At 45.3% G+C, this 18,080-nt stretch overlaps 1 protein-coding gene across 2 annotated transcripts in view; it reads right to left on the minus strand.

The window, feature by feature from the left end:
* The window catches only part of C18H12orf75 (chromosome 18 C12orf75 homolog), a 40,514-nt gene that overhangs the window by 7,515 nt on the left and 14,919 nt on the right, over window positions 1-18,080 (minus strand). For both annotated transcript variants that reach the window (XR_009375112.1, XM_059245588.1), the window contains exon 2: window positions 14,818-14,842. Coding sequence is in view for 1 of the 2 variants with exons in the window: in XM_059245588.1 (XP_059101571.1) it covers window positions 14,818-14,842 (25 nt within the window). In the remaining variant the exon portion in view is untranslated. The remainder of the gene's footprint in view (window positions 1-14,817; window positions 14,843-18,080) is intronic.

Here is an 18,080-nt window from a genome sequence, read left to right on the forward strand (position 1 = left end):
GCGGCCTCACTCCAGTGTTGGCTGCTTTAACAACAGCCGGGCACGCTCCTGCTCTCCTGTCAATGGATCTGACCGTCATGGATGAACGGGGCCCACGAGCACAGAGACACTGAGATCCAGTGTTAAGTCCATCCTGAGATGTCACTTACCGAACTGAGCCCAGTGTTTACACACCACACAATCAATAGCTTCAGTCACCCTGGCTGAAGAGTCAAATCCTCTGTCATCAAGGCGTATGGGAGTCACGTCGTATTAGAAATGGTATTGTGCATATTGCTGTGGCCTAATAAGGTGTTATTTACTACCTTAATTGAAATGGACTCATAATCTGCAGCACAGATAAAGGGGAAACAGTGGTGAGAAGCTCGGTGGCCACGACTATCAGAACTGTTTGCTGTGGCGCAGAACGGCTTGTGCCACTGTGAAGCCTTCGTTTGTAAAGCTGTATGTCACTGGTAGGTTTGGACACATGTGATATCTCACGGACTCAGCCACAGCCTTTTCACATCCAGTTCCCACCTGTGTGTTTTAACTTTTTCTTCTTTTGCCTAACTCTGGCTCAAATTTTAACTTTCCCAAATACAAGAAATCAATTTTAAAATATTTACTTTTAATTGTGTGTGTGTGTGTGTGTGTGTGTGTGTGTGTGTGTGTGTGTGTGACTGTCTGTGAGCATGTGCACATGAGTATAGCTTTGGAGGCCAGAGGCATCAATCACCAGAGCTGGAATTAGAAGTTGTGAGCGTCCAGTGTGAGTGTTCTTCATCTCTCTAGCCCATATTTTATTTTACTTCCAACCAAAGTTTCCCCTCAATCCCCTCCATCCAGTTAACCTGACCTCCCCTCTTCTCCCCCTCCCCCATCCACACCTCCACTGTTCCTCTTCAGATCCGGAGGGGCCTCCCATGGTATCATCCACCAGTCAAGCTGCAGTGACACCCGGTACCTCCTCTTCTATGAAGGCTGAATGAGGCAGGATCCAGCCCATATTTTAAATCTCTCTCTTATCAATTGTGTAAACCCCAGTCTGTGTTCTCAGTATAAACAACCTTCACACATATGACTGGCAGGAAATGATGACACAGTTTCAGATGCAAATTTTCTAGAAACACGTGTATAATGAGTTATAAGACACCCAACGTCAGGCTGGGGAACGGGAACTCTGTGTATAAAGCGCTTGCCGTGTGAATGTGGGGGCTGGAGTTTGGATCATCAGCATTCATATTCAAAACGGGGCAGAAACATGGAACTGGACAGTCTGGCTAGAGCTGGAAGCAGGGAGCCTGCGTTCAGTGGAAGACACGCATCACTAAAATGAGGACCAGTCCAGGACTGTGCCTGACCTCATCTTCGGGCCTCCACATTCACACACACACACACACACACACACACACACACACACACACACACACACCATGTCCACTCTTCTAAACCTTCAGAGAATGCTATGAAGTCTGGCATACACACCTGTATGTATGAGATTGCCAACTCATCCATTTTCCACACATAATTACTCTTAATTCTCGGAATGGAGCCTTGGACTTTAAAAAACGCCTCAGTGGGGCTAGGATGGAATTGGTTGATGGAATGTCTGTCTCGTGTGCCTAGCCCAGGGTTCGATCTCAGAACCACACACACTGGGTGTGCGAGCACACACCTGAACTCTGTCCCTCGGGAGAAGGAGGGTCAGGAGTTTAACGTCATCCTGGGCTACACGGTGAGCTTAGGACAAGCCTGGGACAGAGAGACCTTGTGCCTAAATTTAAAACAAAACAAGCCAGTATCACCCCGTCCCTCCAGGATCATGAGATACGTCCGTGCTCTCGCCCATAACAGCTCTGAGTTTCTACAGAAACCAGTGCAGAGAACCTGGAGTTCGAATATGTTGTCAGGTGGAGAGAGAAAAACCGGAAACCAGGTTCAGGAGGACATCACTGTGGGTTTCTCGGAGGTGAAGCTGCCTCCATGCCTGCTGAGCTCAGGAAGGAGCGAGCGCAGGAAGGAGCGAGCGCAGGAAGGAGCGAGCGCAGGAAGGAGCGAGCGCAGGAAGGAGCGAGCGCAGGAAGGAGCGAGCGCAGGAAGGACCCAGCTCAGGATGAACCCAGCTCAGGAAGCACCGAGTGTCACTGGCTCCCACCTCCCCGACTCCAGGGCCTCCACGGGTCTTGTGGGGACCAAGGCCACAACGGAGCAGCTGGAGCCTGAACCATCTTCTCAGCAAAGTCCTTTTCCCACCCCCAGGGCTGCCCCGACGGCTGTTTCCATAGAACCTTCTGGAAAAACCAGGTCGGAGCTGAGGTGGAGCAGAGCGGCTGATTGATGCAGAGGAACCTCCTGGGGGAGGAGGAGCCGCCGCTGGGGGAGGAGTCACCCAAATGCTGTTCCTACCACTGTCCCCGCCAGGGCCGCGCAGGGGACATCCCGGGCCCCATGAGTCTATCTGTCCACGGTCACATCTCCACTCTCATTTTGGGGTCTCAACTCCGCCCACCTCGAAGGCCCTGACTTCACGGGTCAGAGAGCAGATTGTCGAATCTAATAACTATGAGGACGCTGGAGCCGGTGTTATGGAGACTAAGCAGGCCAAGCAAGGCGAGCCCTGCACACACACACACACACACACACACACACACACACACACACACACACACACACACACACACACACACGCCCCAGCGAAGGACCCCGGGAGACACTGTCCAGCAGCAGCTGCATGGCAGGCGCTTAAGGCTGCTGGCTGGTAGAGTGACGCAAGAAAACCAGCTGTCTCCGTTCATTTCACCTGTTCTAATTTAGGCCCGCCCAACACTCTTGAGAGAGAAAACCACATATGCTGTCCTTTACCTAACCAGAGCCTAAACGGCTTCCGGACACCCCAGCTGCGTGGGGGGCACAAAATCTCAAGCTTCCCTTTAGTTTGTGTCGGATCTGGGGTTTGGGAAGTGCTGTTGTTGTTTGAGTCTTGGGGTTTGGGCTTGCGCGCTATGGATCGAAGCCCGGGCTTTGCCCACCCTAAGCAGCGTGTTTCCACTGAGTGTGCCCCACTCCCAACTTTACACAGTTTTATGACCACATATACCACAAGCCCACCTTGATTTCTATCTCCCACGCTAAGCATAGAGTGAAGGGGAGATGAACAGAGTCTGACAGGATGACCTTGTCCATGCAGTGATCTCAGTGACTGCCTATCCGAGTACTTCTAAAGATTGTTGTTGCGTTTTTATTTCTGTGTGTGCATATGTGCACAAGCAGGTCCTGGTGTGCAGAGGAGATCAGGGGACAACTTCCAGGAGTCAGTTCTCTGCTTCTACCATGTGGGTCCCAGGAATCAAACCCAGGGCCTCAGCCATAGTGACTAGTGCCTTGATTAGCTGAGCCATTTCACCAGCCATATTTCAGTAATTGTAAAGGCTTAGGAAGGTGGAGATTTGAATGGAGTTTATCACCTGTTGGCTGGCCAAAAATACAAATTCAAGTCAGCCATTATCAGTCATGAATGTCTCAATCAATAAAAGGAGAGGCCAGACAGCAAGAGACAGGGAAGAGCCCAGGGCCGGGAACCATGAGCTACCTTTGGTGTAAACATCCACAGCTGCACCCAGAACCCATCTTACCGAGAAGACTTAGTTCTCCAAGAGCAAAAGCACCAAAGGACTTGACATCAGTCTTAATGAGGTATTACTCCATTCTCTAGTAACACATAAACAACTAAGCTAAAAAATAATGTGGGTGACATACTTCTTCCCCAGATTGTGCATGACACTTTTTCTTGTATCAAAATTGTGTTTCATTTTTATCATCCTCACCCTTTGAAAACTATGTAGAATGTTGTTTAATATTTGAAAAAAAATGAGTGCAATATTCCTAATCAGTTTATGAGGCAAGCCTACAATGTTCTAAACCACAGAAACATTTCAAAGAATCAACCACTAGCCATTGGGAACCAAGCTTAGATAATACATTGAGCATTTCATTGAAATGAGGTCTCTCTTTGTTGGCAACAACTTAGCTTCTTTTTACCAAAGAATACGTTTTCAAGGAGAAAGATGTCGGGGTTCAAGCCACCCACTGAGTATAATAATTTCCAAGATTAAGATCACAAACTCCCAGAACTCTGACTCAACTCCAGTCACAACATCAGTGAGATTGTTTGCAAAAACAGGTATTACTGAAAGTGGAGCAGACCACTGTAACTCAAATCCCTCCTGCTTTTAACGTCTTGGGATTGTGGGTACATGATTCACTCTGCAGAGTACCAGGGCAACCATCTAGTCTAAGATTATAGATGGTCCCTATTGATCCTGCTTGCAGCTACTTCCTGTGAGCTTGCCAAAGCCAGCATGGCGCTCGGCTTCTCCGTCTCAAAGTCAATCATACATTGATCCAGGGGCTGCAGGTAATTACACACCCCTCTGCTCCATCCTCATCTTGTAGGTTGTTCCTAAGTGAAGCAGATACTGAACGTCTCCTTGGCCATAAATAAGCTCTATTTTTTGGTAAGCTGGCTTCTAGAAGATAGACCACCTCCAACTGGGCACAGACAGTGGTTGCTCAGCAAAAGGTGGACTTTCCTCCACCCAGCTTTTCAATATGTGTTTTGTACACAACCGTTGAAAAACAGCCATCTGTGGAGGACACAAAAAAACCTTTCAGTCATTTCACACTATGATTTTCATTCTATCAGCAACTAGCACATTCACCAAAATAAACCTTATTCAGCATTAATCCATCAAATATAAACTACAAGCAGACCTGGTGACCCAAGTACATTTTCCCAACTACTCAAAAGAGGGGCGGAGGTTAGAGGGTTACAAGTTCAAGTCCAACCTGGGCTACTTAGTGAGACGCTATCTCAAAATTGAAAATAAGAAGAGGTGTTGGACTATAACTCAGCTTGCCTAGGATATGCAGAACCCTCAGTTCAATGCCCAGAACCCTTGGTTCAATCCCCAGAACCCTTGGTTTAATCCCCAGAACCACCAATACACAGACATACATTTTTAAAATATGTGTACACATCATTTTTTCTTCACCAATAATACATGGTAATCAAAGTATCTTCATCATTGTATTTTCTCAGCTTTACAGTTGAAATACAGTTAAAAGACCAAAGCCTTCGGTAGAAAAATCACGAAACCGTGTCATGTTCCCAAACAAATGGCAAATCACTAACACAGCAGCCATTCCAATGAATGATCTCTAATTCCTCCTCTCCAGTTTGCCTGGAAACCAGGAGGCTCTCACCTCCCAGAACAAACATTTACGGGGCAAAAACATAATATGTTTTTTTTACTTATTCATCAAGAAAAACGTTCTAAATATAAAGCTCTGCTTACAGAGCTGCTCTGAGGAGCAGAAAGACAAGCCATCGCCTGCGCCTCCCCCATCCACGTCTATGCCACTGTGGAGGTTCAACTCACCTCAGTTTGTAAACAGTACAGACGTAATGCACAAGCTGCCAGAGTCAGCACTCCATTCTGGTTGTCTGCTTTTTATTTTCCATGATAATCTTTTGAAAGAGTTTTTAGTTTTGTTGAAGGGGAGGTTGTTTTGCTTTGGTTTTGGTTTTTGAGACAAAGTCTCACATGGTAGCCCAGGCTAGCCTCAAACCCTCTGTAACTCTTCTGTTTCTGCTTCTGGAGCATTGAGGTGGCAGGCATGAACACCACAGCCAGCTGGAACAGGCTTATTAATTAACAATACATTTGCTTCCAAATTGTATTTGCTATAATTATACTATAATTCTCCACGTGTAAACCTAATCATTTCACTTTCTTTACAATTTTTCATTAATGGTGCCCCCTGCTCCTCAGGTTTGAATCTGAAATTGACCCCCAATAGGTTTATGTTTTAAACACCTGTGTCCCGCCCTACCTGAAGGCACAATTTCTGGAGGCTGTGGAAACTTCAAGAGGTAGGGCTAGCTGACAGAAGGAGTGGACCTTTGAAGGCACAGCCTCCTCTTGTTCCTGCCTCACATCCGGCTTCCTGGTGATATGAACAGGCTCTGCCCCATGGTCCTGCCACCACGCCCTCCCTGCCAGGAGGAACTAACGCTCAGCCAACACCAGTCATGAGAAACGTAACCAACACTGTGGTTCAGATTAAATCCACCAAACGGTTATGGGTGATTTCCAACTGAATTATTCTGCTGCCATGGACCGTATTGGAGCTAATTCATTAAAACTTCAAAACTTCTTTCAGCTCTTCTAGCTCTCACTCTTTCCCTGGATGAGCTCCTCAGCCAAGACTGGCTGCATTTTTTTCTTCTGGTGAGCTGAGGTCAAAGCCAGGCCTTTTAACCTCTGCACAGAGGAGGGAGATTCAAAAGCTAAACTGCATCCCCAGCCTTCCACTGATGTACTGATTGCTCTCTCCATGAGGAAGACCTACCACGTTAGGGGTCATCTCAGGTGGGTGACAGAGGTACCAATTGCTCTGAGCAAGGCAGGAAAACGCTGTCTCCTGACCTTCAGAAACCTCGCCTTTCCCCCCTGCAGGGTCAGTTCTGCTCAAACCCTCAAGGACACAGCTGTTTTCAAACAGCCTAGGATCTCCAAACACAAGGCCGAGCCAAGTGCTCCTAAGCTCCCCACTGAGCTTCAAACAGGGCCAGTTCCACCAACACTCAGAACATCTCCTCTTTGGAGTCTTGCTCCTGCTATAAAAACTCCAAAAGCACTACAGATTCTGGCTCTTACCCAAAGCCTGTCTCTCCATCACGGGCTCTATTGGTGTTGAAACCCATGAAAATCATCCAACCTTTGTCTCACGATTTAAGCCCCTCTGTTTTTCCTTTTTTTCTTAACTATTACAATTAAATTATTTTAAATTATTTTTTAAAATGACAAATACATTTACACATTTATAGAGAATAGTGTGACATTGTATTGCCTAGTGTTTTGTCAACTTGACCCAAGCTAGAGTCACTTGAGAAGAGGGAACCTCAATTAAGAAGATGCCCCCACCACACTGGCCTGTGGGGGCATTTTCTTCACCCATGATTGATGTGGGAGTTCCCAGCTCACCGTGGGAGGTGCTCTCCTAACACCTGTCCCCACCCCACCCTCAGAGCATATGGTCCTAGCGAATGTAAGAAAGCAGGCTGAGCAGGCCATGAGGAGCAAACTGGTAAGCAACAATGGCCCTCAGCCTCTGCTTCCGTTCCTGCCTCCAGGTTCCTGCCTTGAGTTTCTGCCCTGAATTCCCTCAGTGACAGAGTGTAGCCACAAATACCCTCTTCTTCCCAAGTTGCTTTTGGTCATGATGTTTTATCACAGCAATAGAAAGACTAACTAAGACAACTGTGCTACTTGATCACCAAGACCCGTTCATCAGCACACCCATCACAGGTTTTTAAATGTTCCCATGACACTAGTGACACCATCCCATTGCTGCTCCATGGGGGTTGGCTCATGAAACCACTCACATTTTGGAGTAAAAAAATCCCACCCGAAGGGAGAAAACAATTCTCTCTCTGATCTTCCTAGAATCATCCTCTTGGCTCCGCCTTCATTTCAGCCCATGTCCCCCACATGCCATTTCCCCCATGCATCAGCCCTCTGGAGCCCATGTCCCCACATCCCATTTCCCCCATGCATCAGCTCTCTGGAGCCCATGTCCCCACATCCCATTTCCCCCATGCATCAGCCCTCTGGAGCCCACATCCCCCATGTCCCATTTCCCCCACACATCAGCCCTCTGGAGCCCACGTCCCCCACGTCCCATTTCCCCCACACATCAGCCCTCTGGAGCCCATGTCCCCACATCCCATTTCCCCCACACATCAGCCCTCTGGAGCCCACATCCTCCAGGTCCCATTTCCCCCATGCATCAGCCCTCTGGAGCCCATGTCCCCATGTCCCATTTCCCCCACACATCAGCCCTTTGGGGCCCACGTCCCCCATGTCCCATTTCTCCCACGCATCAACTCTTTGGGTTCCCCTTCCTTTTCTGCCTGGTTTGTCTTACAGTCAGACATTGGTTGGTCACCATCTATCCTTCTCCATCCCTAATGATCCCCCCCTCCCTTCCTACTCAACTGGGTCCTATCTATGGAAATCCAACCACGACGACCAACAAGAACTATGGCTTCCACTTACAGCAAGGCCTTCCTTGTTCTGTGCCTTCTGCCATGAGGTTTTCATGACAGAACCTCAGACAAATGTGTTCAAAAGTCTTTAAGCCCTTAATAATTATGGCTACCATTCACCAGGACAATACACACTGAGGCCATGTATCACCTCCCAGCCTCTTTTCTCCCCAGAAATTTTCACACAACTCTTGGTATAGAGGTATATAAAATAAATATACAAACCAAACGTTCACTGATCATAAATAAGTATATTTAAAAATAATTATTTGATATAAATATAATTTAAGTATTAAGATGAATACAAATCTGTATACATTTGAGATGAGTGTCCTTTCATAATCTTCCATAATGAATTAAGTCTTGACTGATATTTGATATTGCAGAACACAGAATGAATGTATTAGTCAGGGTTCTCTAGAGTAACAGAACTCATGAGATAAATATATATATATATATATATATATATATATTCTCTTTATATAGGCTGTGGTCTAGCTAATCCAACAATGGCTGACTGTGAAGGAATGGACTTTCCGTGAGAGAGCAAGAGCAAGCAGGCTAAGAGCAAAAGCTGCCTTCGTCCTTGTCCTTATACAGACTTCCAGGAGAAGGCATGGCCCAGATTAGAGTTGGGTTTTCCCAGCTCAAAGGATCTGGATTAAAGGCATGTGTTACTGTCTCAAAGATCTGGATTAGAAGTGAATCTTCCTACTTCAAATTAACCAAAATTCTCTCACAGTTATGTCCTCCATTTTTAGGTTTTATTAATTTCAGGTGTACTCAAGTTGACAACCAGGAATAGCCATCATACAGAACAACTTTAATTTGTGTGTGTGTGTGTGTGTGTGTGTGTGTGTGTGTGTGTGTGTGTGTGTATGTGTTCACTCATGGGTGCACATGAAGAGGCCATGACATTGACATTAAGATGTCTTCTGCAAGCATGAGGACTTGAGTTTAAACCCCCAGGACCTTTGTAAAAACCTAGACATTGCTCTGTGTGTCTGTAAGCCCAGCACTGGGGAGGGGACAGGCAGATCCGGAGAGCTTGCTGGCCAGCCAGCCTAATAAAACGTGAGAAAGACCTGTCTCCAGACAGAAAGGCAGACAGCAATAGGCGGGGACATCTTGCTGACTTCCATGTGTATGTATGGGTGTGTATACCCATACACTCACATGCACGCACCACACAGACAGATGGATAGATAGACAGACAGACAGACAGACAGACAGACACACACACACACACACACACACACACACACACACACGGCACAAACCACAAATTAAGATTGGATATTCATAATTTAATTTTTAAGGCTGCATGTCAATGTGTTTTCTGGATATTTTTCTATATTCACTAACTTTAGTGGCAATAAAATAGCTTTGTTTAAAAAGAATCATAATAAAATTTCACTCCCTAAGTTTTAAGTGAAAGAACTTGAGTTATTTGTTTAAATCTGAAAGCTATGATTTTTTGTTTGTTTGTTTTCAAAGGCAAATATTAAATCTGAGTTAACTTATTTAATAGTATCTTCTCTGAAACATTCATAATAGTCTTACAAACAATGTTTAATCTTTAAAAATCAAGATTCTTGGGCAACAGCAAGAGACGGTAACAGGAAGTGAATATGATCAAAATATATCATACACCTTTATGAAGGTGTCATAAGAAAACATTATTATGCATAATTAATATATGTACTAACATTAGTATCACTAATATTAATACTAGTAATACTAATGTAATAGTTTTGTTAATCAAATACTTTTAAAGTATGAAAAGTGACAGACTTTGGGAACACATCGACCCTAAGGTTCAGAACTGCCCCTTCTTTCCACACTACCACATTTCATTTGAGAAACCTCCACTCTCCCAGCCTTGGCCATGTGGTTAGACAAGGCTGTATGACTGGTTCCCAAAATCAAGCACATGGCCAGGCCCAGGCCCTTGACAATTCCACATTCTCCAGGCCCCTGACTCAGACCAGCAAACTGTCCTCCCGATGGGGTCTCAGATGAAACTAAAGGAAAGGGGACTGCTCCCACCGGGTTGCTAAGCTAACAGGAAATCAATGGCCATCTCCCCCATGGCCTGGGAAAAGCTGTCAGCAACCCGCAGCTGGAGAGAGCAGCTTCCTGGGTCTGACCACCTGCATCCAGCTGTGGCTGAAGCCAGACCCCTGGAGCCTTTCCACCAACACATGCCAATGGATTCCTTTGTTTGTTTTGACCAAGTTTAAACTGGACTTCTGCCATGGCCAACCAAAATATCCCAACACAACCTATCGGTGCCAAGTAGCTCAGATAACGCACTAAATAAAAGGGAAAAAAAAAACACATTTGATTTTTGCAAGTGTGTGAATCAGCCAAGGGAATTACATATATTTTGTTATTTGTCGCTGCACCATAATTTAAAGAGACAGGGAGCTAACCAGTAAAAGAGTTTACTTCTGTAAGTAGGTCTGTTTCAGGGAGGTTAACCCTCTAAATGCCTTCACACAGGCTGTCACTTATCTATGGTTTATGTTTTAATTCCAAGCCTAGGACCTACTTCTATCAATTATTCTCTCCAACACAGACAACCCTCAGCCCCAACTTAAACAGCCTTTCTTACTCTTTAGCCTGGAGGTCTACACACATCTCCTGCATGTAAAGCAAGGATCAGTTAGAGAATTCAGTGTCAAAAGCCATGCATGACCACAATGAAACACCAACAAAATCTGTGTTTAACTGTTTCAGTGTTAATCGTGTTCATCATGGATGTCTCTAGTGGTCAGGGCATAGCTGATTTCTTTCACTTTAAAAAATAGTATTTTTCTGTGGTTTCCAAATCTCCTTGATCTTCTTGCTTTTTGTTCTGGTTTTGGTGGTACTGGGATGGGAGGTTCATGTATATTCTTCTTCTTCATGCAAGCATTCTACCATGGAGCTACAGAAGCCACAGCCTCAACCTGCTCTGCACATTTCTTTTCTAGGCAGGCTCTCACTAAGTTACCCAGGCTGGCCTTGAACTTGCCATCCTTCTGCCTCAGCCTGTCAAGTCTCTGGATTACAGGCCTGAAACATCAATTTGAACCTGCTGTTTCTTCTGGAGTAAAGCTATGTATGTTGAAAGTGTTTCTCCTTTCAATTTGACTCAGTTATTACTCGCTCCACTCAGCTGAAACCACCATGCTGAGGGGATGGATGTGGTGATGGCCACAGCCAGCTGGTCCCCTTCTTTTACCTGTCCTTCTGCCCTCTTTAGAGCAATCACCACCCACATCCTTGGCTCAAGTCAGAAACTGTTCCCTTCTCTTCCTTCTCCATTCGGTCATTCAGCACATGGACTCTCTAAGGCACCGTGCTTACACAACCCCTCTCCTTCCACGGCCCCACTTGCTGGCTGACCTCTGTGGCTCCAAGTTCAGAACACCTCGGTACCTCCTTCTTCCCCATGTCACACAATCCCAGGAGTCAGCACCCTAGATCACAAGCAGAACCATTTAATTCCTCCCACTTAATACTTTCAGTGGCCCTTGAAACATTCGCAAATGAAGCCTAATGCCTGGCCTGTTAGGAGAGACCCTTCACAAGCCATTCCCAAATCCTTGGCGCTATCTTACACCTCTCCCGTCCTGGCCAGAGGCTCCAGGAGGGCTTAGAAGATGGCCAGGCTCTGTGAGCCTGAGCCCTTTTATCATGCTCTCTTCTCTGCATGGCTCACTGCTGTGGGATGGTCTGTATGTCAAGTGTGTTGCTGATTGGTCAGTAAATAAATCACTGATTGGCCATTGGCTAGGCAGGAAGTATAGGCGGGACAAGGAGAAGAATTCTGGGAAGTGGAAGGCTGAGAGAGAAACACTGCCAGCCGCCACCATGACAAGCCGCATGTGAAGATCCCGGTAAGCCACAAGCCATGTGGCAAGGTATAGATTTATGGAAATGGATTAATTTAAGCTGTAAGAACAGTTAGCAAGAAGCCTGCCACGGCCATACAGTTTGTAACTAATATAAGTCTCTGTGTTTACTTGGTCGGGTCTGAGTGGCTGTGGGACTGGCGGGTGAGAGAGATTTGCCCTGACCGTGGGCAGGAAAACTCTAGCTACAGCTCACCTTTCTTCCTCTTCTCTGCATGAACTCTTGCTCATACAGGAAGCCCCAGCCCAACATTCATTCTGCCTATTTTCATGAGGAGCCCTTATCACTGTATCTTGGCCACCAGTAGACAGTGTTCAACTAAAGTGCCTTTTGTTATATTGGATTCTTGCACACAGAAACAGACAGCAGAATAGAAAAAGGAAAAGATGGTAAGAACTAGAGGCCTTCCCTAAAGCTAGACTTCTAGAACATTTTCTATTTGATGCCCCCTTATGCCTAAGAAATTGTCACGTGACACCAAGTATATTGGAACATAAAATAAGTGTACAAACATTCACTGATTATAAATTTCAAAGAAATTTATTCTTAAAGTTCATTTAATTTTTCCATATATTAAAAAATTTGGTTCACTGATGAAACGGATGTGCTTATTTATTTTTATCTAAAGAACCAAATCTTGGGTCAACTAGATGGCTTAGCAGGAAAGGTACTTGCAGACAAACCTGAAGACCTGAGTTTAGTCCCCAAGGCTGATGTATAATGAAAGAATCAGCTTCTACAGGTTGTCCTCTGACTGTCACATGTCCATCGTGATACGCAAGTGCACACACACACACACACACACACACACACACGCACACACACGCACACACGCGCGTGCACGCGCACACACACATGCACATAAATAAACATATTAAAAACTTTTAAAAAGGCGATCTGACACTGCAGAACATCCAGCATCCTCAACAGTTTCCATTTTATCATATTCTATTTTATAATAATAAATGCCACTTAGACTGCCACTTCATTTAATACACAATATACAAGGGCAGGAATGTATTTAGAGTAATTTCAGAAACCACTGGAAACTCAAGCACTATGCCAGGAATTTGAAGCAAGTGATTTCTGCTTCTTTTGTGCCCAAAAGTCTCAGAGGAAATGGCTATTTAATTCCCAGAAGTCTTTATAACCCCACTCTAGTCTTCTCTGAATTCTCCTTTGTAATTAAAAAAAAAAAGTCTGACTATTTTTAATACTGGACAACTGACAGTTTTCAAATCTCATCCCTCCCCCTCCAGCATGATATCTGCACAAGCTGTACAAAAGCCTGGACATTTCCCCCTGGCCATAAGGAAAGTCAAACCCAGTCTTTGCGTAGGATCTCTCACCCCAAACATTCCCCAACCACAATACAAACCAAAGGCATGCCCATCCCTCACCCAATCTCAGTGGACCACTTTGTGTGCAACCCTGTTCTCCCCAGAAAGCTTCACCAAATAAACACCAGATCTTTACATCCTCTCTTGACGTTGCATGGCTCCATCATCTAACTAATTCGGGACGGGAAGGTGAATCCCAACCTTCATGGTTTCAGTTTGAATGTGAGGTGGCCCCCACAGGTTGGTGTGTTTGCACACTCAGTCCTTAACTGGTGATGCTGTTTGGGAAGGTTGTGGAACTTTCTGGAGGTGTAGCCTCATTGGAGGAAGTGCTATCCTGGGGGTGGGTCCCACTTCCTATTCCTTCTGCTTCCTGAGTGCTGATGCACGGTGACCAGCCAGTTTCCTGTCCCTGAGGCCTGCCTTCCCTGCCCAGGCAGACTGTGTCCCTCTGGAACTGAGTCAAAGTCATGCTTTCTCCCTTGAATTGTTTGTCAGGGTATGTTTTCACCACAACAGAAAGGAAACTGGGGCATCACTGTAACCAGAAACCCCCTGAAACAGTGAGCTCCTGTCCTGGCCTTATGCTACCTAGATTACAGATACAATTCAGCAGAATGCAGAGAAAGTGCAATGGAGACATGGACAACATTCCCGAGCAGGAGAAACCTCACCCTGAGGAGCCTGATTATTAAGTTCTACAGCCTGAAGATCAGTTCAACACAGATTATACAGAAGGAAACTGATCCAGTTTCCATGGCTGTAACAAAACACCTGAGAACAGGTAACCTTCAAATAATAGAAGTATATTTGGGTTGTGGTTCTGGAAGTTGTGAGGTCCAAGAGCACAATGTGGCATATGCTCAGCTTCTGCTGGGGACACCATGAGACAAAGATGGTTGGTCTCCCTTCCCCTTCTTAGAAACCCACTAATGACAAGAAGGGGACTCCAGCGTCAAGGGGACTCCCATGAACCCTAATTAGCTCCCCAAAGCTTCCAAGTATTAACACAGGAATCTGAGGATGGACTCTCCAACACATGAACTCTGGAAGATCCCCCAGTGTATCTAGGATTATCTAGTTATTACCACCAAAACAAGTGAGTGTTCACATGAGTAACCTTTCCTCCCTGAACAGCTCTCAGACACAGCAGAGTCCCAGGGGTGACATGTTAGGCTGTCTCATCATCATTTGTTGCTAACTCAAGTCTCTGCACAGGCTAAGATAGACAGACAAACATATTCCTTCTTATTGACATGCTAAGTAAGAATGCCAGTGTAACTGAAGGACTAATATGAAAAGTCACAAATAGTAACATCCTTCAAATCACACTGAGCTGTCAATCAAATGATGTCTACAAGTGCACAGCACAGAAAATGTCCCATGTCTTTTCAGTCATATCTAGACTCCTAAAGGTCAGAATCATGAAAAACAGCCTTTCTCAGAGAGAGGGGTTATAATAACAAAATGTCAAGTACTTACGCATCTTTAACTGCTCCTGTTGGACCTAGGGGGAAATGAAAAAGATTTGCATTAATGTGATAGTACCTCTACAAATTAAGCCCAGTACCTAAATGGATTGAAACGTGTGTGTGCATGTGTATGTATATGTATGTGTGTGTGTGTGTATGTGTGTGTGTGTGTGTGTGTGTGTGTGTGAGAGAGAGAGAGAGAGAGAGAGAGAGAGAGAGAGAGAGAGAGAGAGAGAGAGAGTATTTGAAGATGACACACAGCTCTGGCTGGCCTGGAACTCACTATGTAGACAAGGTTGGCTTCCAACTCACAGATATCATCCTGCCTCTGCCTTCCAAGTACTGGAATTGGTTTGTGCCACTACATCTGGCCCAAAACTACTTTTAAAATAATGTTTTTTTTTAAAAAAAACTCTCCATCCGTTTCACCATTTCACTGGTGTCTACTTTGAACTACTGGGGTCATACTACACACCAATCATGGAACAAGACAGAGGTGATGGACACAATGACATAAGCCGTGTCGACACCAGTCTGGCCCCAGGACTCGGCTTTCCCTTGAGTCTAGCTACAGATCTCACACAGCCCAAGGCTCTTCTGTGCCCTGCAGCCACCTTTACCTGGAAGACTCAGAGCTTGGTTCCTGCCCTTACTAGTTAAGACATCACATCGTCCTATAGCACTTGAGATCTAATTTTCCCTCTTGAATCAAACAAGGGCAAAAAGATTGCCCTTCTCAAAGGGAATAAAATGAGCTGTAACAGTCACAGCATTTCCTAGAATGGAAGGTGTGCTTACAGAGTAGGTGAATAAATACAGAAGAGATACTGAATGCCATGGAACTAGACAGGGTTGAAACAAGTTCTGTGTCTTTCATATATATATATATATATATATATATATATATATATATATATATATATATATTATGTACACATATATGTGTGTGTATGAGTGTGTGTGTGTGTGTGTGTGTGTGTGTGTGTGTGTGTGTGTTTTGGGGGGAGAAAAAGGGGACAGACAGACAGATAAGCAGGCAGAGACACTTTGGAATTTAAAATCCTTTAAAGTATCACCCTAAAATTAAAAAATAAGACTATAATATCCAGCGATAGGGTATTTTGATCATATAAATAAATAATAAACAATGCCTCAGAAATGTGCAATTTCAGAGTTAAAACAAGCAGAGGATCTCAAAGAAAGACCACAAAGAAATAATAACTTTCTTAGTTTTATTCATGGGAAGGGGAAAAGTGGTTTCCTGTTCCTTGTGTTGGGGGAGGGGACAGCCAGATGTGTGGGAAACTGTGATTCTCAGAGTCTTACAAAGAACACACATCTTGAGTCCACAGTTGCTGAAAAGACATGGGACAATTGCGGATGGGGAAGCATCAGAAGTCTCCTGTGGCGTCTCAGAGGTGGTGCAGGGCAGTCTCAGCATAGAAGCAGAAGGCAACATTCTGACCCACATGGTGTCCATGTCCTCGCTAATGTCTGTCGAACAGTCACTCAATCACTACGCTCCCGTGTCCAGTGAATGGGGACACCTTGGACAGAGAGAGCAGCTTAGGGCACAGTGCAATAGCACGTGTGGACCAAGGTTTTTAAAAAGCTGAGCAGCTTAGGCACAGTGCAATAGCATGTGTGGACCAAGGATTTTAAAAGCTGCAGCATGTTGTGTAATCAGTCAGTACTCGCTTCAATCACCTACCAGGAACTCTCCATCTGCTTCACCCTGATTGCACCAGGCCCTGGGTGCCATTAGAGCGTCTCTCTGCTGGGCTCACTGCTGGGCAAGCTCACAGCAGGCTCAGTGGGAATGAGTGGTGTCACCTTCCGAAAGGAGGGCCAGGCCTTTTTCTTCTCTAAGATGTGCCTCACTGGGAAAGGCAGCTTGTGTTTAATGACTGTGGCTGGGGCGAGGGGAGACCGAGCCACACTACATCAAGTGCAGGCAGGATTGTAAAGTGCACCTCATTTTCAGATGGGGAAGGAATCACATCTCTGAGAAGCCAAGTAACAACCAGGGTAGGGAGAATATGACTCCACACATGCTTCTTTTCATAGTTTTTTTTTTTCCTTAAAATAATTGTACAATGTTTGGAAACCTGAGACAAAATTATCAGAGTACATAGGTACTTGAAATGTGACATTTAAACCTACTTTATCCTAGAAAAGTGACAGATCATAAAATGATGAAAAAGACAAGTGGCTACCCTCCCTGTAGCCTTCCCATCCTGCTTTGCTTAATTACAATAAACTAGATCAAGATTTCTCATCTAATTTATGTCAAAAAATGCTTTGACAAGAATCATTCAGAGTGGCAACCAAACCAAACCAAACCCCGTCGCTTTAAACCGTGTCTGCAAGTCATTTGATTTGTAATTGATTCAACAAATAAAGAGTGGTGCATCAACCTTCCCATGGGCCCCAGGTATCCCTCATCATCCCCAGAGATCCTTCAAACATCATGGATCTCTGTTAAAACAACCTCATTTTCCGCCAGACTGACTTGTCCCTGTTAAAACACAGCATTTGTGAGCTGATGTCACAGGCCTCGGAAAAGGCAAGGGATGGGGAGGGGCTGAAGAGACGGCTTAGCAGTTAAGACCAATTGTTACCCTTGTAGAGGGCCCAGGTTCTATCACCTGCATCCACATGATGGTTCACAAACATCTATAACTCCAGTTCCAGGCGATATGATACCTCCTGACCTCACAGGACACCAGGTAAGCACGGGTAAGCACACATTTTCACATATCCACCTGACCAGTATTTAATTAAAGCTGCTTTAAATTTGGCTTTATACTGTGGTAGTGGTCTTATTCTCAGCCGATGGGATTAACATTTTCTGGAGTCCCCAGCAAGATTCAGACCACCTACCCAAATTCTAAAGCTGGACTTTCACTCCATCCGGAGTTGAAAGGCTTCTTCAGGAGGCACGAGCCTTGAGATGTTCCAAGGCTCCAAGGCTCCCTTCAGTTTGAGGACTGTGGAAGTCAACTGCCATGCTGAGAAATGCAGCATCTACAGAGGTCCCTTGGTGAGCCACAGATTGGTTCTGTTCTGTGAGATCCCTAGCTGGGACATGGAGGGGGGTTGACAGGGCCCCACTATTCTCTCATCCAGGGCAAACAGATATTGCCTGCCCACCTGGGTCTGGTCGGTTAGAAAATTTTGTTTGTTTCCCGTGGAAAGTTGTGTCTGTCTGTTTCTTCAGAAAGTGGTGTCTGTCTGTGTTTTCTGGTGTGTCTGTAAGTGTTGTGGCAAACA

The sequence above is a fragment of the Peromyscus eremicus genome, chromosome 18, assembly GCF_949786415.1.
Source record: "Peromyscus eremicus chromosome 18, PerEre_H2_v1, whole genome shotgun sequence".
Lineage (NCBI taxonomy): Eukaryota > Metazoa > Chordata > Mammalia > Rodentia > Cricetidae > Peromyscus > Peromyscus eremicus.